Source organism: Colias eurytheme, chromosome 7, assembly GCF_061535395.1.
Source record: "Colias eurytheme isolate Ceu_HAF_F1 chromosome 7, ilColEury1 Martin Lab GWU primary, whole genome shotgun sequence".
In the NCBI taxonomy this organism is placed as follows: Eukaryota; Metazoa; Arthropoda; class Insecta; order Lepidoptera; family Pieridae; genus Colias; species Colias eurytheme.
This window is the reverse complement of record NC_142986.1, coordinates 5,216,344-5,240,255: the sequence shown is the minus strand read 5'-3', so window position 1 is coordinate 5,240,255 and position 23,912 is coordinate 5,216,344. Positions and strand designations below refer to the sequence as shown.

At 33.1% G+C, this 23,912-nt stretch overlaps 1 protein-coding gene across 2 annotated transcripts in view; it reads right to left on the bottom strand.

Annotated features, from left to right (window-relative positions):
• Sema2a (Semaphorin 2a) overlaps positions 1–23,912 on the bottom strand; it is a 248,737-nt gene that overhangs the window by 19,186 nt on the left and 205,639 nt on the right. For both annotated transcript variants that reach the window (XM_090104080.1, XM_090104079.1), the window contains 6 exons: positions 16,482–16,569; positions 15,927–15,978; positions 15,628–15,690; positions 12,069–12,176; positions 4,406–4,676; positions 2,593–2,823 (listed from right to left, as the gene is read on the bottom strand). In XM_090104080.1, coding sequence (XP_089960206.1) covers positions 2,593–2,823; positions 4,406–4,676; positions 12,069–12,176; positions 15,628–15,690; positions 15,927–15,978; positions 16,482–16,569 — 813 coding nt within the window. The remainder of the gene's footprint in view (positions 1–2,592; positions 2,824–4,405; positions 4,677–12,068; positions 12,177–15,627; positions 15,691–15,926; positions 15,979–16,481; positions 16,570–23,912) is intronic.

Sequence of the window (23,912 nt, the reverse complement as noted above, 5' to 3'; positions counted from 1 at the left end):
TTTAGTTTTGAGATATTGGAGTTATTTTTGCTGATGGGTTAGTTTAATGAGAAGTGGCTTGCTCGAACTCTAACGATGTGTATACATTTCAAATGCAGACAGACAGATCAATATTCCTAGTATAAAAATATATGGTAATTATTAGTTTCAGAAAACAACCCTTGTGAAAGTTAAATTACATGTAATGAAATATTTCAACGTTGCTACAAACAATAATTATTATAACAATTCGTAATTGCAAGACAATCACAATTTTCCCGAAGTACAAGAGTTAGCAATCCAATTAATTGTAACTATTGTGGTTGTCAAACTTTACTCTGAAGTTACTACGATTAGTTCCAAGGTTGTAGATGTCACATAAGCTTAAATTGTTTGAATAATAATTACGAACTATTCAGCACTATTTGAATTCGTTAGTTATTAGTTTACTCTATATTAACATGACTGTTTTAAAACTTATCTTAATTTCTAAACAATAATTGAAAAGTTTGGCCTTTTGTATTTATTCATTCATAAGGGGTAAAAAGCTTTTTAATCCAAGATTAACTATTCCATTGAGCAAACATTTCGGTTAATATATTTTCATTACAGGTCGTTAAAGAAAAAATGTAGGCAAAGGCATGTCATATCATAAATAACAGTTGTATTAAATATGAGAAAGGCGTAAAGCGATGTTTTGGGAAAAAGCAAGAACATATTTTACAAACAAAACACGAAAGAGTTGTCAAAACGAAAGCTTAGCGCGTGCCGACTATAAATATAATTTATTCTTTAACCTCCTTATTTAAATACCGCCCGATCTGCGTAACACATGTTCATTTTTTATAATTCTGTGTTATGGTATTATGGTATTATTAAGCTTTAAACACTCCCTGTGTTTTAAGCTTTAATTAACAAAAGCCACAACTTAGACATAGAATTAGCAAGGCTAAATCTGAAACAATGTTTATTAGACGCATTGTGGCATTAATATTTAAAAGTAGTTGTGCAATAAATTGACATTTTCCAAACTGAACGAAAATATTTTAAATATTTTATATAAAGTTGTGAAAAAATAATTTATATTTAAAATATCGCCTGCCTCTGGATAATAAAATCCACTAACAACGAGTGTGTCACATGTGAAGTGGGGTTAATTATAGCTTCATCCACTTATTTAAATATATTTACATTCATGATGTTATAAAAACCAACAGTAAAAGAGTTCAAAAAAAGGTATTGTCTCAAGAAAATAAACCTATTGTAAATTTCTGGACACACTGTATACAATTTTGTTTCTTTGCTTAATAAAGCGGAAACTTTGGGCAATATAATATACAAAAACAAGGGCTTTTCATTTAATACTTTTAATTAAAAATTTCAACGTTAGCACGGACTCATAAAATTACCTTTCATTTTTATTTAAGTACGTGTTCTAGTTTATTCAATGTTTTATAAGGAAAGAGCGTGTTTATAATAATACGGCTTATAGAGAATGTAGGTCGTAGAATACTATCATTATACTCTTTTAATGCTAGTTTGTATGTGAAAATCTATTTTCTGAATTCATAGTGTTCAAGCCACTCAATTTCATTAAAGTAGTTCTACTAAAAGGTTCTACTTGATATAATACAAGAAAAATTGGTTTCATTAATTACTATTAGGTTATTAGGCTAGAATGCGAATATACGGTCTATCATAAACATCTTTCAACTTTGGCCGTATATAGTAAAATCACGAAATCAAATCAAATCATGATGCTTTTATTTTTATCAGGATCGTTCTTTAGATAAAAACCTTCGATATAAAAGATGCCTCGCAAAATAGCTCCAAGAAGAGCTTGATATGTTAATAGTAAAAGCACTAATCAATAATACATATCAACATTATATGATATGTATTTAAATTTAAAGCCAAGTCAAAATATTGTTGTGCGTTCCTGTATGCGAAGTGACTTTCCTTTAATTGAGTTTCGGTGAAGTAAACGGTAAATATTTAAATGTTGCTATTACATTCTCATGAGTTATGCAAGGAATGCATTGGGGGAAGGCGTTAGGCAGAACGGTGCACGTTAATATTAGATGAAGATTGGGATCGCTCATCGCGACGGGAATTGGCTACGCTTTTGTCGCTTAAATCTCTATGCACCATTGAATTGAAACTCCGTATGTTTGGCCCGAATTGACAGTCAATATTTGCGTGTTTGGCCGAAGGGACGTGGCGGGATGTAGTTAAAATCTAAGTGGGGAACATTTAGTTTGCTGTTCGAGTGAAGCAGAAAAATTGGGGAGTTAGCATTTAAATGTTGGGTAAATTATATAGACAGGTGCTCGCGTCATGTGTTTGTCTTGTTTCTCAACATAATCAGGCATAATTTAATTTTTGTTGTAACGCAGTTTTGCATATCAGAATAAATTGAAGAATTAAAAATTGATAGATAACAATTGTTACATTAATGTTGTTATGTACATCAATTTTTCTAACACTTATATCATCGTATATATTATATCCTAAGGACGTCATATTATATCAATAAAAAATGTATAATCAAGTAAACATATTCAAATTACAATACATTTCTGAAGTAACATCAATGATTTATCAAATACTCACGTATTTCATTGAAGTAGAACGGAAACTCCCCGGGAATGCTGCAGTTGAGTCTCGCTTTCAGATACGTAGCCCAGTTCTGGCTCAGTATATTCTTGCCACCAGTGTCCCGTTTGCACACGCGGGCTACTCTTGAGTACACCGCCTTTCCGCAGTTGATGTATTCCACCGCTGTCTCGCGGAAGAAGAATAAAACGTATTCGCCCACGTCGAAAGATCCAACGAAGTTCGGTTCTAGAAAAGACGGATTATGTATTTAATGTGAAAAAGGTAAAGACAGCTTAAACACAAGTTGGGTTCTATAAAAGTACGATAGGTTAGCCATAGATAATATTAGAATGTAAAGAGCCGACTCTTCGACTAAAAGCAAATTAACGATGAAGCATAATCGTCCAATAAATCTACTCAACTATAGGTATTATTGACTAACATAAAGTTTACATAATAGAATACAACAACACACAACACAACATAAAGTTTCATTTCAAATCTACATACATAAAAATTATTAAAATGAAATTCTCATTAAATTATTCAACCTATTGTAGCAGCGGCAAATCCCCACGTTATTACCAAGGCATCAAATCGCTGTTATTCCGTATGATATGCAATAAATATTAGATGAAGCCATGTGTCAATTACAACGTATAGAGGGTATTATATTGTAATATAATAAGCACTCATTTGTTGGCTTCAGAATAAAATCGTCGCGTGTTAGGGATTAAAAACACGTGTTTATACATCTATGCATTGCTAAGGTCCATTGTGATCGCGAGCGAAAGGTAATTTCCCACCAGCAAATTAAAGCTATAGGAGAATTAGGACCTAATAAGACTTTAAAGCTTTGGAATATTAGGGGCTATAAATTATTGCGGCTTCGCAATTAGTTATCAAAGCGAATTTACGGCATTCGCGAGCCGCGGTTCAATGGATTATATTTAAATAAAAATATATTAAATTCTAAAAATATCTTCCTTTGAATATGTTTTAGATTTATGAACGTGTACTTGAATGATACATATGAAAGATATTCCATTTTTATTGTATTACATTACCACGATAACCTAAATACCTTACCCGTAACATACATAATTAAACACATATCATGTTTGCACTTTGTAAGCTATTCATATAACACGCAAATAATATCACGTAAACTTCACGATAACAGCAATTACATACAATGATTACTTTAATAAATACACAAAGAACAGAAATAAAAGGTACAAATAACACGATATCCGAAAGTTAAACCGAATTTATCGTCCCATAATTTCTATACAGAATACTCAGGAATACAAATTAACGAAAGATTGGAGGCATATAACCGTTCATTAGAGCGAAAACAGTGTAATTTCGATTGTTTAGTGGAAAACAGGCCAATTTCTGTTTAATTCGCATAATCCCTATGACTGAAACAATTGTTCTAATGATAACCAGCGTAGCGTGGTTTGCTGTCGAATATAGGAGCTGACTTTAATGATTATGAATTAATTTGTCGATAAATTAGTAGCGTTCAAGTCGAACTACTATATTTCCAATTTGGGAATAATAATTGACGCTGTATAATTTCGTCACTGCTCTACTAATATAATTACTTTTGTCTCACTACTATTGATATTAGAAAATTATAAATGATCTTCTGTCTCTCCATCCTTGTTATATTGGTTAGCTATTAATTAGCAATATTGCTATTAATTAAAAACTTTTGCTTACTCTAATTAAAGTGTAGGTTGTTATTGTGTGCTATTTTCTTTTATTTATAAAAATACAATAAAGCCATATTATAAATAAAAATGACATTAAATACACTTACTGTCAAGCCACTTGGAGTCGTATTTAAGTGTTCGCTTGAAGGAGAACTCCCGGCGCCCCGTGGTCAAGTTGTGCAGGTCAGTTCTAAAAATGACCGTGTCAGCCTTTGTGAACTCGGCGTTAGTTCCCGAGTACAATGCGGGCAAGGATCCCGGGTTGCCCCTCTCCACCCACAGCGCGGTGGAGTTGTCGGCGGGGTCGTACGGGCACTTTGCGACGCCCATGCCGATCCCCGGCACGTACTCGTGCCGAGGCAGGTGTGTCAGATTCGACTGCAACAAAACAATACCGTTTATTTTTATCGCCACCTTCCCGATACCTGTACAACGCGTAAATAGACATTTGCATGGAATTGCTTTCGAACCCTCGTCCCGACGGCCGTAAAAAGTTAAATATTAAAAATTTTACGCGCAAACACTTTGATTTTACGCGCTATTAATCAAAGGCATTTTTGAACCGAACAAGTGGATTTATGCGTCTGCCGTAACTGCCCTCCGCACTCGAAAACACATCTGCTATTAATTTTACCTAAATCCATGTCCGTTCCACGGCGATTTATCGACCGAAACTTATTATTTTAAAAGACGCTTGAATATTTTCGACATCGTATGGGCGTCCTGCGGTCTCCTCTATTAGTATAATGCGATGGGTGGCGGGACCGTTTTCAAAATTATCATAAAATTACTAAATGTAGCATAAACGTGGGGTGGGCAGCACCCGACATCGTGGATTGAGACTTTATGTAAATTTTAACGATGCCGCGACCATCGGCGGCACCTGTGACCCGCACGCCTCCCGGCACCTGACGAAAACCTATGTCGTTTTTATTTCAATAAGCTGAGAATTAAATTAGGCATAAGGTGGCGCCCGCTGCGACCGCCCGGGGAGCGACGCGGGTCTCCTCATTTCTTGCCATAACTTAAAGATAATTTGAGGTTTTACCTTTGTAATGGAGTACGCTATTGAGATATCAACATGGCAATTTATTTATTTTTATTACTTATGTAGTCAATATTAAATTACACATTTTTCAACGAATGTACTGCTCTTTGAACTTTTGTCAGTATTTTAACATTGAATTCACATTAATGTTAAATAAGAACACTTTTGAAAAATTGTTTGTCCATATATTATCTAATGTTTCCAACGGGTGAGAAAGTGACAATTGTCAAAGAACGAATTTTGCAAACAAGATGGTAAGTAGGTACATTATTTTACAAAACGAAACGAAAGTAAGCCCAGAATAAACAAGCAAATGGATCGGACGGAAGAGCTCGCGGGCTTCCCCTTGCAGAATAAGAAAGTTTGTGGACACCCGCAACCTTCATTAGGCCCTTGCTTTGTTTGTTTACCAAATTACCATCTTTAAAGCTTTTCAGTGACGGAATGAAGCGTCCGGCGATGATAATGATTACGCATTGAGTGAAAGTTGGCAGCCCAAGGATTTACATCTGTTTGCCTCACGAATTTTAATGTTTTCTTATTTCGTGACAAACTTTATGATTCCATGTTTAGGAATGAGGAAAAAGGGTTGCTGTTTTTTGTGAAATAGAATTTGGGAACATTAATTTTGTTTTTAATGTGGTATACTTTTGGGTAATAAAATTTACTTATTAAAAAAATACGTACCAATCAAAAGGATCTTTATTGTCTCTTGATATAAGTAAAAATGAACCATTGTCCTCATACAATTTTATGGGCAATTAACTTAAGATATGTGTAGACCCAGTTTAGGATTGAATAATTTCATCGTAAAGCCATAAAAGTGGAATGAGCCTTTACAAATACGATCGATAAGCTATAATAGAACAAAAGCCCGCACCTGAATACGTTCCTTAACGTGACAGACTATGATAGCTCTCCAATACATTTTGAATATGGATGAGTCTCCTAACTTCTCAGACTAAGAATTTAGAGATTCCCGAAATTGGTGCGGTTTCTAAGACAATTTGATAGTTATGTAATCGAATGATGAGAGTATAATTAAGTTGCTGAAGTGGTTAGTTATGTTATGTAATAGTGAGTCGTGGAAATTATGTAATTTAATTTAAATCAATTCGAAATTTTGATATGACAAATTATGAAACATTTGTGAATAAATAAATTATTGTGTATATTTTGAAGTTTTGAAGCTTCATTGAATCTTAGTTATCTATAATTAAATTTGTTTAGGAAATACTAATAATTAAATGTTACCTTTTGTTCTGTATATTTTTTTCAGTTTTCTAGTTTTCTATGTTTATATTTTAAGCTTCGTTATCCGTTAACAATATTTACCTAATAATGTATAACGCTAATATCTCTACCTATTGTATACGGATTATTTTCTATCGCCTTTATTTTTTGCATTGATTACTTTTCTCTTCTAAATATACGTCTAATAACTGCATGAGCTTATATTAAAAGCTAGAGAATATTAAAAAGATGTTTTGCATTATAGAGCATGTTAATTTTATGGTCTTCCATATGAAACTAATCTGCTTAATGCTTATGTACATATTAATTTCATTTTTTTACTTTTATTTAAGGTTAATTTTGTAATTATTGTATAATAGTGATAGCTAAATGACAATCAAAATTCGTTATTTATTGTTACATTTTAGAGTAACAACCCCTTTGATCTATATCTCAGGCACACAAAGCAAATCTAAATTGCAAGATATCGAGACGGCTAAAGTTTTGGCAAGCGTGTCACTAACAGCTAATGATTAAAGGCCAATATGAAATTGTCACATAATAACTAGTTAGTTCTATAGAAGTTTATACTGAATATTATGCTAAGAGGTTTCGATCGTCTCGGTTATTTGCACAAAGATTTTGCATGACTAAGTTCGTCTTAAAAGTTTGTCCTTTCAACTCAAATAAGCGACAGCAATTCCGCGGTATAACATAGTTTAAGTGTAAGCTTCTTTATGGATGAGATAAAGGCGGTGGATGTTTGAAAATAATTATTAAAACTCAAATACTCGCCATTGAAACTCTCTGTTTGTAGTATTTATCAGTCAATATGTATAAACTAACTATCAATAAAGATTAATCTTGCATAGTCAGTAAGGTATTAAAGTACTTATACGACTTTCTAAGCTTAAATGATGTAAAAACTAACGTGAGTTAAATGTACTTGTTTCACTCGTAGTTTTATTATTATGACAAAGCAAACAATAGCTATTCCAGCAAAGATATTGGATCCTAATTCTGAATGAGACGAAACCACACCTGTGTTCGGCGTCTGATATACGCGAATCGATTGAAACCAACTTTCATACGACTAAAATAAGTTTTGAATGGCTTTTAGCTTCTGGATTGATTTATACTTATCCTCATTAAGAGGGACTTACTTTGAAGTATGGTTTTGTAATTAGTCTATAATTGTAAGAAGAGCAATATTTCAAACAAATGAATTACCTATTCTGTAGGTAGTGCTTCTTTTACTTATTAATTTTGTACAATTTTGTGTATATGTTGTTATTAAGCTATTGCATAGCTTCTATCGCGGGCCTTGAGCGTGGGGACCGAATCGAGAAATTCCGTAACGAAAAAACCTCACGCTCCCCACTCCGACGGACACGGAGGTGTGGCTTGAAGGGCTGAAGGCATGCTATGCAATAGCATAGCTTTACCGCGGCAGTACCCGAGTGCTACACGTCTTTTTTTTATAATATTACAAAAACGTTCACGCCTCATAAGTGCATACTAGACTTAAAAAAAGTTTGGAAAATCCAAAAGTGCACGCCTCATAATTTTTTTTTAATAATTATTTATTAATTATTATTTTTGTTTATTTAATAACAATTAAACCACATCGATTCAGACCCTGAAAAATGAAAGGGTTTCTATTCCTGAGCATAGGTACTCAAGCGTAAGAGAAAAAAAAAAGACTCGATTAGTAAAGTATTTCGGTCGCTATCGTGTTAACAAGAAAATCCTCCGCACATACAGACACACGGACGTCCAAGACAGAACTTTTTTAAACTGTTTTTTAACTAGTTTAAATAACAAAAATGGCATCAAAAATATCATGAATGTTAAAAATAGTGTTTTTTATTAATATGTGTGTGTATGTATTATCTTACAAGTGCAATGTATGATACATAAAGACATTTTAAGTTTGAAAAATCAGATGTTTTGCGCGAAGTGACAGTAGTACCCACCTCAACGCTTCGCTTATGAGGCGTGCAAAAGTGTTCTATACTTTTGTATATTTTCACACTTCACTTATTAGTTTTATTTAAAATAAACTTACGTAATGGGAAAAAAAAAATAAAAAAACACATGAGCTTATCTTCCATTATCTGTCGGTAGCAAAAATTTTATTCTATTAAGACGGTAAAAAAACTTCAATTCGCTCGCTTCCATATAAACTTTGCTTCGCGTTTCGCATATCAACGACGTTTTCTTTAAGCAGCTGCCGTTCGCAAATGTAAGAAAACAACCGCACGAGCGGTACCAAGTTTCCGCCATAAACTCATGTGCAATGCACCTCCGAGAATCTTAATGAGAATACTTAAAAATGCTAAAGGGAATGCTACTAACATACCGACACTCAAAAGCATAAACAAACATATTATTTTAAAATTAAAATTTATTCTAAATTTAATTCATTTGCATAAGCGATGCACTCCAACGGCGTTATACATTTTGCATTTTGTCACTCAAAACGGTACATTCTTGTAATCGTTCGCACCTTTGTCCCACAAAAACTAGTCCTACGAGCACTCGAGCCGCTTTCGTATGTAAAACTCTGTTCACAGACACCAAAATGATTAAGCAAGTGCTGTGAAGCGTCCACTGAATGCCCTGTATGGCTTATAACGTGATTTTGTCAAGTGGTCTCACAGTTCACACACGTCGTGGTGCTCGTTATAATTATGGTAATGACGCTTTTACTAGTGTATCACACCTAGCTCGGGTGGGATAATCGTTTACGGCATGTAGTTTGTTGTACTTGCATTTTGCTTCAATCACATTTTAAGTAATTTCACTATGCAATTTTAATCGACGACGTTTACTGCTAGTCGGAAAATTATGATACACAAAATATCTAAGTTATAACTGAATTTCGTAAAATTAAATGCTATTTGTAAAAAAAACCATAGCTTTGTTGATGAAAATCAAAATGTAACAACATTGTTATAATTCCGCTTCATTTAGCACGTGTGACGGAACAGGTTGAATGTTTTCAATTTAAATGGGAACAATCAATAAGCGGGGCTTATCGCATTCATTCGGCCGGGATAAATGCGATGTGTTTTAAATCTGCTATACAAATTGTCCTATTGTTATGCACGGCAACCGGTAACAAACGATACCTTTGTTTTATTCGATCCAGCGAATCACTTCCCTTTTATTGCTCTTTCTCACTTCGATAAGCTATGCGTCCATTGTCTATTGTTGATTTTTAATAACTATTGCATAGGCGAATAAACTTTAGTCTACAGAGTAAATAAATTGCAAGCGAACGAATTTAAATATTATTTATTCGATGTAAATTGTAAAATAAAGTCCCAAAGAATTCTGTTTACAGACGACTCTTATCGCGACTTGCTCCAATACAATATGAAAAATAAATGAAAACCGATTGCGCGTCGTCGCCGGGAACGCAATCGCATCCGTCATTTGTTTCGAATTCCCTTCGAACCGTAAACCGCCATTTGCAATAGAATAGATATAAATTGGTGCAGCCAATATGAAACATTTTGGTTTGTATCAGCGTGCCTGTCCCTGAGCCCTATCAATTGCGTACATGTGATTTCACTCAATTTTTGAAACTGACGCGCCCTTACCCCGGAGGGAGCGAACGCATTACTCAAACGACAGATTATACTGTGATATTTATTACTCATGCTTCAAGTGTATAATCATTTAAATTAATTTTCCCGATTTGCACATTTCTTTATCATAATATTTTGATTATTCGATTTATTAAATAGCTACATAAATTGTTGAGTGAATTGTGAGTGATTTTTGTGATTTTTTCACACAGAAAAAGCACAGATGACAAAGTTAATAGATATGTAAAATACTAAAATACGTAGTATCAGAAATTAATTTGTTTATGAGTGGCACTATCTCTGTTGCAGCAGTGCTCTGTAGGGCCGGCGGCAAGTATCTGATCGTATTCAATACTTCCTTCCCCACAAACGTAATATATTTTCAATTTTCAACGTTCCCGCTCTTGGTTTTTGACTTTTAATACGATTTATCGTCACAAAACTGTATTTTTATGTACCGTGTAATAACAGCTATTGGTTTCGATTTGCGGTTGTTATAAATGAAATTCGATTTGGGCGATTTTTTATTTTAGGACATGGCGAATATTATGTTTTGTAGTAGATATATTATTAATAATAAGTAACGTTATGAAGTATTTTTCAATTCGCATATGAACATGAAATATATTTTCATCATTTTGAAGCTTATGTTGTGTTAAAATGAGTCACGGGTTTTCAAGAGTCAATGTAAAATACGATATAGCGTGATAGGGGTCAGAGCGATATATCATAATTTTATATGAAAAGCCAAAAGCAGGGAAAGTGAGAGGTGAAGAGAACTCAGCAAATTTATGGCGGCCTGCTTTCGATACCTATTGTGAAAATTCATTTTACGACTTAAAAATCCATGGAAATGACTTATCAACGAGCGGTTCGTAAAATACGATACGTGCTTTAAAATTTGAAATTCGAAATACATTGAATAAAATTGTCATTGGATGTCGTCTTTACGGAGTCTTTCAGCTAGAAATACCTTAAGCAGCGTCGAGAAAAATCTGTTCTCGTCTTATGGCGTCATTTGGAATCAGTATCCGTGAAATTTGTCGCGGTTGCCAGCGTGAAGTTACTTTACGTACTCACGGATGCATCTTCTGCTGAAACGGAGCTGTGAGACGTGATGCGTTATGAACATACAAATAAGGAAATCTTTTCCGGGATTTCTAAACATTTTTCACTAAGCTTCAAGCGGACCATAATGCGAATTGTATTTTTGATACATTCATAAATCTCCGCAAATGTATGGGTGGAACTGGATTACAGGTTATAGTCGCAGTGGAGTAATTTAAAAATAACGATACAAATGAAAACGAGTAATTTAAATTGGATGTATATTCAGAGATACATTTTGTAATAGTCGCAGCAAAAAGTAGACCTTAAAAAGAGATTTATGCAATTCTGTTTTAGCTATTTCATTGTATACTGTCGTGTTGTCTTTTGCTTCGTTCACGATATGTCTTATTTTATTTACTGACTAATGTGAAAACTGAAACCTGTTGAGATCTGTTGCGTCTTTGGCTTATGTCCAACATCATGTTGGACCACTTCAAGAAGTGCCACAGATAATAGCCTTCCCGTTTACGTAAGCGTGCCAAAAAAGTGCCAAAGACGATAGCGTCAGTGGTTTACATTAAGTTTAAATTGACATTCAAATTTTGTAAATAGCAGGAAATTATTTTTGTTTATTGTATATGCAAGGACACATAAATATCAAAAGACTGAATAGCTAAACAATCAAAAGAATTGGCTATTTAAGGCTTAAATATTGAATTTTATTTTTTTAGGTTTTGTTGACGAAGAGGGTTCTAAAATACTTAACTAAATGTAATTACGAATTACAGTACAGTATATTGTAGTATATTTAAAGATATTAGTATTGTATACAAAGATACTTACATATAGTACCCAGTCTTTCGGGCTGTGTGCGTTCGTTCCGCAAATATATAGCCGTGAGCCATCTCCCATCGGTTGGATCACTCGTATGTGGTTTCTGCAATCGAAGTGCTAAAACAAAAAATAACATTTAAATTTGAAAGCTTCATACATTTCATTGTTTTTAGTTCAACTTCACATTACTCGTTTAAAAATAAGAATGCAATAGTTTTATTAATTGCTGTTGGAATACAATTCTGATAAGATTTAACGTGTTTATAGGTGGAATTATGTTGACTGAAGGCATTAATTTCATGGCGTACCTATAGCTGATGTTACAGAGATGTCCGTGATAAAGCGTAACGTAATGAAGGAACCGCACATATTCGATGCATCGAAATTTTATTGGAATAATAGTAATTCCAAAGAGTGGGTGAACGTTCACTGGCCGTGATTATGTAAATTTGCGTCCAACATAAATATTGAACGGGGCATTAATATTCCGTGTGACAGGAGTGTGCGTTGCTCGTTTTAGTGAACAAAATGATGCTTGAAATAATTTCAATACATTTCACTTCATAAGTGAATTCGCGCCATAATGAATATTCAGTTGCCGCAGCTCCAACTTCTTTGATAAAACAGACGATATCTGTATATAGAATGTTTTTTGTTTAATATATTCTTTATTGTTAATTTTACAAATTACTCCGATTTTTCGTTGCGTGCGTTTTTCAGAATTGTTACGTATTATATTGAATTACGTATAACGAATTGATTGAAATGTGTACTATAAATATAATTAATAATATAGCTGATTAGCAAACGAAGCTCTTAAAAATCCATCCAATATTTTAACATTATCACACGAGTCATTGAAGGCTTGATAGTAAATGATTGAGCAAACAGTTTCGATTAAATGGGTCAATATGTTATGCGCATACTAATATACGATATGTTTATTTTTGTGATATTTCAAAAGCTATATTCTGCAGTGATACGCGGCTTCTGCGGTCGGTGGAGAGATTGAAACTAATTTTCTCCACGTCACTGCGGTATCCAGGTACCATTGTGCGGACATTGGGTTTTGATTTTATGAACAGTCGGGTGGAAATGATAAAGATTTGTTTACTTGTTAATGTTATGTAGAGGGTCTCTGTTCCACAGTTTACTTATTATCTTTTAAGTTTATTGTAATAATTTAACATTTAAATTAAGTTGTTTTAGATCTCAAATGCAGGTTACAGTTAAAGTTGATTTTATGATTAAAATAAATGTTACATTTTAAGAATCATATCCACACACATCTGTTTACATACCTACTTATAAGTTACTTAAAATGAAAGAAAGCAATTATATTTTGACATAAAAATGGTAAATATAATAATATTTTTTGTGTAATTATGCACGTAATTAATTGTAGTACAATTCTATTATTAAAGCAGCTTATCAGAATGTTCATTCCCTTTCCCGGATTAATCCCAGCTCGTAGTTTCACGTAGAATAGGCGCGTGAAAATAAACAATTAGGCCGAGTTCTTTGTTTTCCCGTAAAAACTTATGCCACACTTTCTTTCAGGCTCGGAGGTAACTTTCCGAGAGATTGTTCTAAAGTAATTATCGGATTAATATACTCGGAACGTTCAACCGTTGTACTGACGCGAACAGAAGCGTTTTGCGCTCAGAAACAATCAGAATTAAGCAGAACAATCAGACTCACGTCTGAGTTTCTTTTAACGGCACTTAGCCGGGCGCTCGCATAACTTCACTTCGAACTAATGCTTTCGATTGGTCCATTTCGTTAATTATTCGCCACTTTGTACGTAAGTAGATTTACGACCGGCTTTGCTTTTTCTCGCGTTTTTCTTCTGAGTGGTTTTAAGCAAGGAATCGCACCAATATTTCTATACGTAATGGCTCCTGGGGGTAGATATAACATATTTGCAATGCTAATGAAGTGCTCGTTTATTTTAACAATCGATGGCTAAGTCGCCTTTGAGGAAAATTTAAATATTACTTAAAAAAAATTTAAACGTATTTCATCATTTTTTTTTCTCTGAACCAAACAGAAGAAATTTTAAGTTAGCAATGTTTAAAGTCTAAACATTATATTTCATAACAATTGCATAATTTCAATGTACTTCAAAATTTACATTTAATAATATTCTTATGTTACTACAAGGTAAATAAACGAGTCTCTAATAGCGTTGAGTTAAAAATAAAGTGTCGTCGAATATAATACCAAAGATTATGACAAGAACACCGTCTCGTTATTTTAATCCCATACTTTTTCGTAAAGATTTGTAATCAAGCTTTTATCCAGCGATTTTCCCGATACGATCACAAAGAACAATGACTTAAAACAACAAGAAGAGTGTCAAGCCGATAGCCTCACAGAATGTGCCGACGGCGATCCCCAGCCTTTTTCATGTTACGACAGCGTGTTTAGAGAAAGGAAACTCGTAGACAGCGAAACTTTGATTATAGCTTTCAAAGAGTAGCCATTTCATCCACGATTGAGGTGAGAGACTCGAAAATAATTCTTTTTTATAACCCTCTTTTATACTAATAAAAGGAATTTATTTTTTCTCTTGCAAAAGTACGAGCGGGTAGCATGTGGTCTATTGCTTCGCTTGTAATAAAAGTTTCGCCTTTTATTTGCTTTCGTCTATATGTCGGGTTACGTTTGTTGTTTTTGGATGCGAGATATTTGTGGATAATATCTGATTAGGTTAATACCTCTATATGTAATATTAGTATTTTACGAACTATGATCTAAATCTAATAGAACGTAAAGTTTAAATTATATTGTGCGTACATTTGATAAGGTATATTAAAACTTTAAAATAAAAATAAAAAGCTGATTTTAATATTATTCATTATTATCAAATAGTTATTAATATTTTTCCCTTAAAGACGTGTTTACGTTTCTGTGTGTTTGTACGTGTCAAAATCACTTAAAACTCAAACAGAAATGAAACTTTACTATTAAATTAAAAAATCAACAACGCCTTGCCGCGGTGATTATCGGATTAGCGGATCGTGCAGTGCAGTAATTCTGCAATCGGCCCAATCTTCAGACCGCGGTGTAACGGGGAAATAAAACAAATATTGCTCCTACGTAGCGATTGTAAATCAAAATTAACGGCCTTAATATAGCGAGTAGAGCGTGGCTTTAAGCTCCCGCTATGAAATATGCCCGCTTCCCGCCGCTCACCGTTAAAAATGAGATTAAATCTTGACGGAAATAGTGCTAGTTGTGTGCAATTTACTGGAGAACAAAGGGTTGTTATTGATTTAATGAAATAATAATAGCAACACGTCTCCTCGCTTAACTTTTCTTAATTTTCCTTTGACCCGGCGGTTTCGAGTTAAATTACAGGAATAGAATGCGAAACTTTTAATTGTAGGCGATTGTGAGATTTCACTAATCAGAAATTAACCTTGTTTAATATTAGTATTGGTGATAAATACAATTTTAATGGAAATTTAAGCTTCTTTTTGTAATATCTATTTGTATGATTACCTGAATCTTTAAGGTTTCTTTTTGTATTTAGTAAATGTAAATATACATGAAATGCGCTTACCTCTGATTTTCCTTTCGACACACATTGTGCTACGTTGCTTGGTTCCAAGTTTAATGCATCTCTCTGCAATAAAAATAAATACATGACAAAAATTCGTCGTATGTTAAACTGATTTGTAATGAAAATATATGAAGATAAATTATTGTTTAGTTATCAAGCAAGCTAGTTGTTTTATATTAAAAAGAAAAAAATCTATTTCATGACCTATATAATTTGAAAGTGTTATATTTGATGTGTTATAAGTGGTGCATTTTTGATGTTCAGATTGTTATGTAAAAGTGTAGTGTACAAGTACTTACATCACAGTGCGATGCACTGATGTTATTCATATTGAGGCGATATAATCGATCCCTGTAAGAAAGAAAAAGACAATTAATAAAAATGAAATGTTTATTAAGCAATAGACAATTGTTGTATTTACAAACAATGTGTAAAATATTTATTTCACTAATCGAATTAAGTTCCATTACTATTATAATTTATAACGTATATCAATTTATATATAATGTTAACTTGTTTTACAGAAAATAGTTTCGTATCGACTTGGTAATATACCATTCGTACAAAACTATAATGAAAGTTTGTTGAACATCGTCTTCAGTACAAAATGATACGATGCAGTATTGTTGGAAAACTTTTGTATTGACAAATACGAAATAAATGTATATAATAAAACTCATTCAGCGCAATATGTATTAGTACAATTTAAGCATTGACTGGGAATAAATATAAAATGGTAACAATATATAGTATAAATTATAAGTAGATTTTCTACTTATCACATATCTAATTCAATTTAATAGATTCAGCATACAATTTACTGTAATATATAATAAATATTGATATGTACTTACATAGCTCCAACATATAGAGCATCTCGCTTCGTGTCCACAAAGAAGGTCCTGTAGTACAGGGTGCCGCACGAGAATTCCCGAACATGATCTGAAAAGAAAAAGAAAAATTAAATTAAAAATAATTTAATTTATTGACTAGGTACATAACTAGTTAATTATTTATCGTTTGAGAGCATGTAACTAACTTCTAATATATATTAAGAACGCTTGTTTCACTCATATAGTTTAATAACGTGTAATTGTTTTAATGTAATAACAAAATTAAATTAGGTATGAGTAATCGAAATGAATACGACAGACGACAATAATTGTGTATTGAGCTTGAAAAAGATCGGCAAAATTGTTATATATTTTATATTCATAGGTTTTATCATTTTATTTGGTGTTTGCAAACTGCCAATAGTGGATAAAGTCACGCACCAAACATTCACTAGTTTTGCAAGCAATAACAATCTCGATGGAAACGAAAAAAATGCAAAAGTGAACGTATAACGACTAACTGCAAATGCCACGTGACGCGAGTTAAAACAGTTTTCCGTCTAACGTATTCATAGAAATATCGTAATTAAAAGCATCCTTTTCGAAAAATGTACATTTTTTGGAACATGACTCACTATTGTCACGGAAAGGAATTATTTTCAAACGCCATTTATATTTACGCTTGCTCGGTTATGACGTTTATCAGACACATAAATGCCCTTACAGAACCGAATTCTACGAATATGAATGTCTACAAACGAATGAAATAAGTCAAGTGAAAAGTGTATTTAAAGAATACGTACGAGCGAGTATTACGCTCTTTGTAAATGCGCTGCAGAGTGTGAAGTTTAAAAAACCCAAACGTCTCCTCTGACATGCCGTAAGACGAGTTGGCGCGGAAGACTTTTCAATGTGTTCACCTATTTGCGTCTGCCTTACGGAATACATTTTTCACGAAGCCACCCGTCACTGTCTTTTATACTAGACGAGTGAAAATTTAGTATTCTATAAAAATTATACGTAGAAATTCGCGACGTGTTATGTTTCCAATTTTAAAATTGTTTCTCGAGGCATGCTTGGGACTATGCGCCTTGAAGCTGAAATCAGTTTTAAAGAATATCTTTACATTCATAAAGCTTTCAAACGGTTCATGGAATACATAAAATCAAGTATAGTAGTCTTTTTTTCTAAATTAATATTTATAGTACCTACCTTTCTTTCCTAATATATCATCTAATAATTATAATAAAGCTATGAATGCAGAGATATGATCGTATCTACAAAAGTAAACTAAAAGCACCCAGACGAATGTAACCTCTAGCCTATACCTTTTACTTCCACAATAGGCAAATGCGACCTACTTTAGCTCCTAGCTGAGGACGGCCCAATTTGATTGGAAGAGGAACAAAAAGACAAAGTTGTTTCGTTGACAATGTTTCGATGTAAATGAAGTTTGAATAGGGTATGTGACGTGTGGACGTGGGAATAGTGCAGGTGCGAATTCAGAAATCAGTATTGCGCAGACCCGACGCCGCTGGGACTTTACTGTTGTATCACCAATTTGCATACGTGAGTCTGGAGTTTCGTCGTCACTCGTGTCTAAGTATTCTAAAAGTGCTTTGGTAAATATTTGCTGATGCAAATTTAATTTTAAATTATACAATTTTTATATGAATTTATTTGCTGAAAATGCGGTATAGGGGCTCTTATTATTAAGTACGGACTACTGAGTATTTTTGCATTTTATATTTATCATTTTCTGTGTACAATCTATTCGTAAATAGATCTATGGGCTGGAGTCACAGTTGTAAAATAGTTTATCGATCAAATTACAATAATTATACTTGGTAAATTAGAGACTGGTCAAGCCATCTGGTTAAACTATGTCAAGTTTTAGCCCCTGGCGCAAACGAGGGGTGTTATAGAGTTAATATATTGTGTCTGTTCATCAGTTTATCTGCTTAGGTTTTTTATGTCTTGTCCGTTAAAATAATTCGTAATTTAGTTAAAAGGAAAAAGAAGAAGGTATGCGGTTCGACTTAGACTGCAATAATATTCGGTAATAATTGCAGTCACAAAAGACTGACTTTTTATTCATATTTGTAACTAGAAAAATACCAATCTTAGACCTGAATATCGGGGCTAATACACAAAATTTCCATGTATAATAAATGTAGTAATTGAATAACTCGGCGTATATTTCAAAGCGAAACTATAATTAGCGTGAGGTAAGGTATATCAAGATGGAGGACACGCGAGCTGTTTAGCCAACACGACATCTGAACAGGGAATCTGATAATGACCTATTGTATTTTGTTTATATTCTGCCGGGCTGCGGTATCGGTACTATTGTTAACGATAACGCGATAGGAGGTTTGAATAATACAAATGATTGTACTTTTATGGTATGATATTCAAATTAGGTATGAATGAAGGTTGAGAACTGAAGATTGAAACTTGAAAGTAAAATTTCAAGGTTGCGTCATAGCAATACTGTCACGTCATGGAGTAAGGCAACGTTTTTGGTATCTTTGAATTTTGCCAAGAAGTTTCACTTCTGACACGTGTGCTTGGCACACACGCTCTTTTTTATGACAGAAGCGTTCAATTAAATACTTGCTGATTGCTAGATTTCAATAGCTTTGTTTATAACGAAAAAAAAAAACATTCTAACTAATTTCTAAATATTTAATCGCCTCCGCATTTCATTACTTCGGAAAATATTTGTTTTGTATTTGAACTAATTTTACGGAATAAATGTCACAAAATATTTAGAAACTTTTATAAGCTTATAAATTGTTAATTTTGCTTAAGCTTTTTCAACACAAAATTATTCGTTCATTTAAATATCCACAAATAGAATTAACAAGGAATTTAAATGTAAGCCTAATTAAAGAAAAATAAAACAAACAACAGTATAAGTGGGTGTCGAAGTAGGTACCGAATATTTTTTTAACCGCGAGTAATTACAAAGGCCTTTGCATATTTAATGAAATCTCATTAAAGTTTTCCTTTTCATGGATTTACGTGGAGCTAAGCTTCATTGGGGTAATTGTTTTATCGCATGAGTTGTGGACAGCGGGGACCGGGTACAGAGGAGGGGAAGGCCGAAGGGGAGGGGGGTCATAACAGCCTGAACAAGAAAATTGTAAAGATACTATCGCCCAAACTATTTTGGTCAAGGATATCATAACGAAAGTTTTTTTGTTTTCACAACCACAGTTGTACCAACTGTGGTTATACTGAAATCACTTTTATTTGAATACGCAGTTGCGGTAAGCATTCGTGTTTTGAATACTGTTTATATCTTAAAGCGTGTTTCCTGTTGATAAGTAACGATGTGATAATAACTATTTTACACTTAGAGCCTTATTATCAAAGGAAATGAGTTTATTCCAAATGTAATCCATGTAACAAAATAGAAACCTGATTAAATAAATTAGTTGTATGAGTAAGAACTTGAAGCTGTTAAAATTAATAATAAATAGAAGAATTACTGTACAACCTGATTAATTAAATGACCTCTTTTTCAGATATACTTCACAAATCTTACTAAAAGCTCCAGCCCAAAATATCCACTTAAGAAAAAAAAGAACAGATAATCCCGAAATATCAATCATGCTCACAAAATTGTGACAATAAGTATGTTTGTACGCAAATCGGTTGAACGTCGTTCCCTTGATGGATTACATGGCGATTACAGAGGACAGAAAAGCGTTTTCATTTGGCAATTGTTGTATATCAAAATATTACAAGGCACCGATTAGATTAACAACAATTGGCTTACATGAAAACTTCGCCTGTTAGCTTTTTACCCTGATTAATTCGCTGTGCTTCGAGGGGTTATCGCGCTTTCTACGAACATTTTAGGCGACAAAAGACCTTCGTTTTACTAGGAAATAATTAGGCTTAGTTCTAGCTTTTTATAAGAAGGCTCATTAAATAAAATCATTAATCATTGTAGCTATGATCCTACATTGTTCGTTTATTTTGATATACATTTTGTGTTGAACTAACATTGGAATAACTGTGCTTATTATATTTAAATGTGTTATACTCGGTCATTGACATTTAATAGAAATATAATTTATGAAATATTTTATTGTAACCGAACAAAGTTCTTTATTAATATAATTTTGTTTAACGTTTATACGACACGAGCCTAAAAGACATGCTAATATTGAATGCGTAAATTGTGTTACGTAACCCCTCAACTCAGATGTAATTGATTCGACAAGGTTAGGTCTAAGTGCATGTACCACATCTAATGAGTACGGGCTTTGCAGAGTTCCGACCGAGACTAAATTAACTTGCTTATAATATGAAATTTTAGTCACGATCTTATGAATACGCGGCTGGTCTAAGAGCTAGTTACATTTTGTTACGTTGTTTTAGTAAAATGCAATTTCTCTGTATTGCTTAGGTGGCGATAAAATCTGTTGAATGAAAAATGTGTACTTACCTTTTTTTTTAATGTGAGTGAAACTACTAAATGCAAAAAAATGTACTGCGGTTATTAATTATACTAATAATGTAGATGATAAAGTAATTTATAATACGTTATGATCGTTTAAATTTGCCGTTTGTTGTATAAAAAATGTATAATGATCAATTTACTGTCACTAACTTCGTTTTACTAATGAAAATCGATAGATTTGATGGAATATATAAGGGTATCACTAACACTACGAAAGCTGTTTTAGTACAATTAATTTAGTCATTTGTGAAAAGAAAAGATTTATTCCCTAATTTCCTCTTCAATAAGATTACTATCTACTGAAGAACATTCCTTGAGCATTATTACTAAATATTTATTTTATTTTAACAACTCTTAGACTATAAAGTAAGAAGATACTAAGAGAGTTAATCGGGACACGTGTAGGAGAAATACCTCTAAAATGTTTCAACTTTAATATACAGTTCTGTGGTTGTACCTAACGTATAACATATTGAAATTTGCTTCCATCTTTAGATTCACTAGTAACTACAAAGTTGAAGCTGGAGAATATGAAGAAGTAATTAAAGAAACTGGCGGTGCGATGAATGAAAGATGGATGTTTTAAGAGTTTTATATTAAAGTTACACTAGTCTGTATTTTTAATGATTATTTACAACATTTCCTCTGTTAACGTTCCTTATTTTATATAAATAGTTCACTTTCTAACTTAATTGTATTTTAAAGGCTTTTTGCTGTTCTCAAAATCCACGAACTAAAATTGATTAAAATTCAGTGTGTTTAAAATTATTTAAATTATTACGATTAAAATTAGGTTATAGTATTCAATAGCAAATATTTTTTTCTCGGATTGCTTGCTGAATATAGATACATATAAAATGAAATACGTAATACACTTGTTTAATTTATAACATAGTACCTATTTATGGAGTGCTTATAACTAAGAAACTTAAAGGTCAATTAAGGAAACGGAGAAGCGATTAAAAATGTCGTAAAAGAAAAGCAAGTAATCTCATACGTATAACGTAATAAAGTATTAAGTCTTCCTCCCGAGGCGCCCCTCTTTACGAGGTTATACTTTTAAAGAAATTATACCCATGTCTTTCAAATCTAGTACGTTTCAGAGTTTATGTTTTATTTATTTGTAACAATGCACAGTTATTTAAGAATTATATCAAAAAAAAAAAAATGTGTCATATAATTTTATAGAACGTGGACAACGTTCCGGGCATCTGTAGTATTAAATATATCACTTTATAAAGAAAAGCTTTCTCCATTATATGGGCCTATATATCTTAGATCTTCAGTCTTCACTTTCTTAATAAACTCATCAGTTATGCATCATTGAACATTGAAAACGATCTTCAAAAGTAAATTGGAAAATAAAGCACACTCTGAGCTACAATTTTAAACTAAGTATACTTTTTGAATTGATAGGCCCCACGTCTCATAAGCTTTAACGTTCATAAAATTGGGAAGCATTCTCAATTTTATAGGATAATTGACATCAACTATTTTACGGTCTACTTGGTAAGTTACATGATACTAAAGATTTTATTACTGAATTTATTTCTTAATATACAATGGAATGCCAAGACTTACATAAAATATTTGCCTATTAAATCGTATCATATTCATAGAACTGTTTATAAATAAAATTAATTAACTCTGTATGTGTGAAAAGAAAAATACACAATTATGATGTCAAATAACTCTTAGTCGTGAATACATTAATTCGGATAATGTTCTTTAATGAGCAAGAGCGAATATTAATTTGAAGACGAGACAAGTAGCGGGTTATTTAATACGTAGCTTCATAAAGCCGGTGAAACTGACAGATTACCTGAATTCCACCCTTTAAAGCTTATTAAGTTTATTAACATCAGTACTTATACGTGCTCATGAGAAGTATGCCATTATATCACCCTCGTTGGTTAAATATGAATAGAATTTTGTTATAGTAATAGTCTAGGTAATTATAAAACACACGCGTTACTAAGTTTGTATAGAAGTATTTATACTACGCAAGCTTTTACGACGATATTTTAGTTCAATTTTTTAACCTTGTCTGTATTTATCCGATTGATAACAAGTTTGTTGTTTGTTCGATCAAAACTCTACCAATTTTCATGCATACTATAACTTGTTCGTAATACATATCAAAACGGCAACACAACATTTTATTTTCAAATAGATGTAAAGTGTCACTCAAAATTGCAGTTAAGACTTTGAATACGAAAAACGTTGTCAAAGATTTGACAGCGCAGGACAAAAGTGCTTTGTTTTATTCACCGCGCACGAAACAACTTCACCTGCACAATCGAATTGTAACTTTGTAACAAAAAGAAAAGTATATCAATTGCCTTGAACTAAAAAGTTGAACAAAAAACAGGAAACAGCAGGTAAACATCTGAATGCATGCAATGGAAAAACTTCGTCGATTTCATACCGACTGTTTTATTTTATCATTTTGTTTAGACATTCGATATCTTTAAGTTGTGCATTAAGGGTTAAATATGTCTGTGAAGGAAAAACTTGAATTTAAATTATTTTTTTTTTTTTTTTTTTTTTTATGTAGTAGCGGGCAAACGAGCTGGCGCGTCACCGGATTATTGCGATGATTGGCGCCGCCCATAATCACCCACAAGACCTGTATGGTTGCAGGTGTGTTGCCGGCCTTTTCGGGAAGAGTACGCTCTCTTTTTGAAGTACCCTAAGTCGTATCTGTCCGGAAATGCTGAGCTCGGGAGGTCGTTCCACAGAGGAGTGGTGCGTGGAAGAAAGTTCCTCCTAAATCGCACGGTGGAAGAGCGCCAAGTGTCCAGATGTTGAGGGTGATATTTCAACTTGTGGCGAGCAGTTCTATGGTGAAATTCAGCAGCCGGTATTGTTCCGAACAGTTCGTCAGAGCATTCGCCGTGGTAGATGCGGTAAAATACGCAGAGAGATGCAACATCTCTACGGAGAGCCAAAGAGTCCAGCCGATCAGTAATACG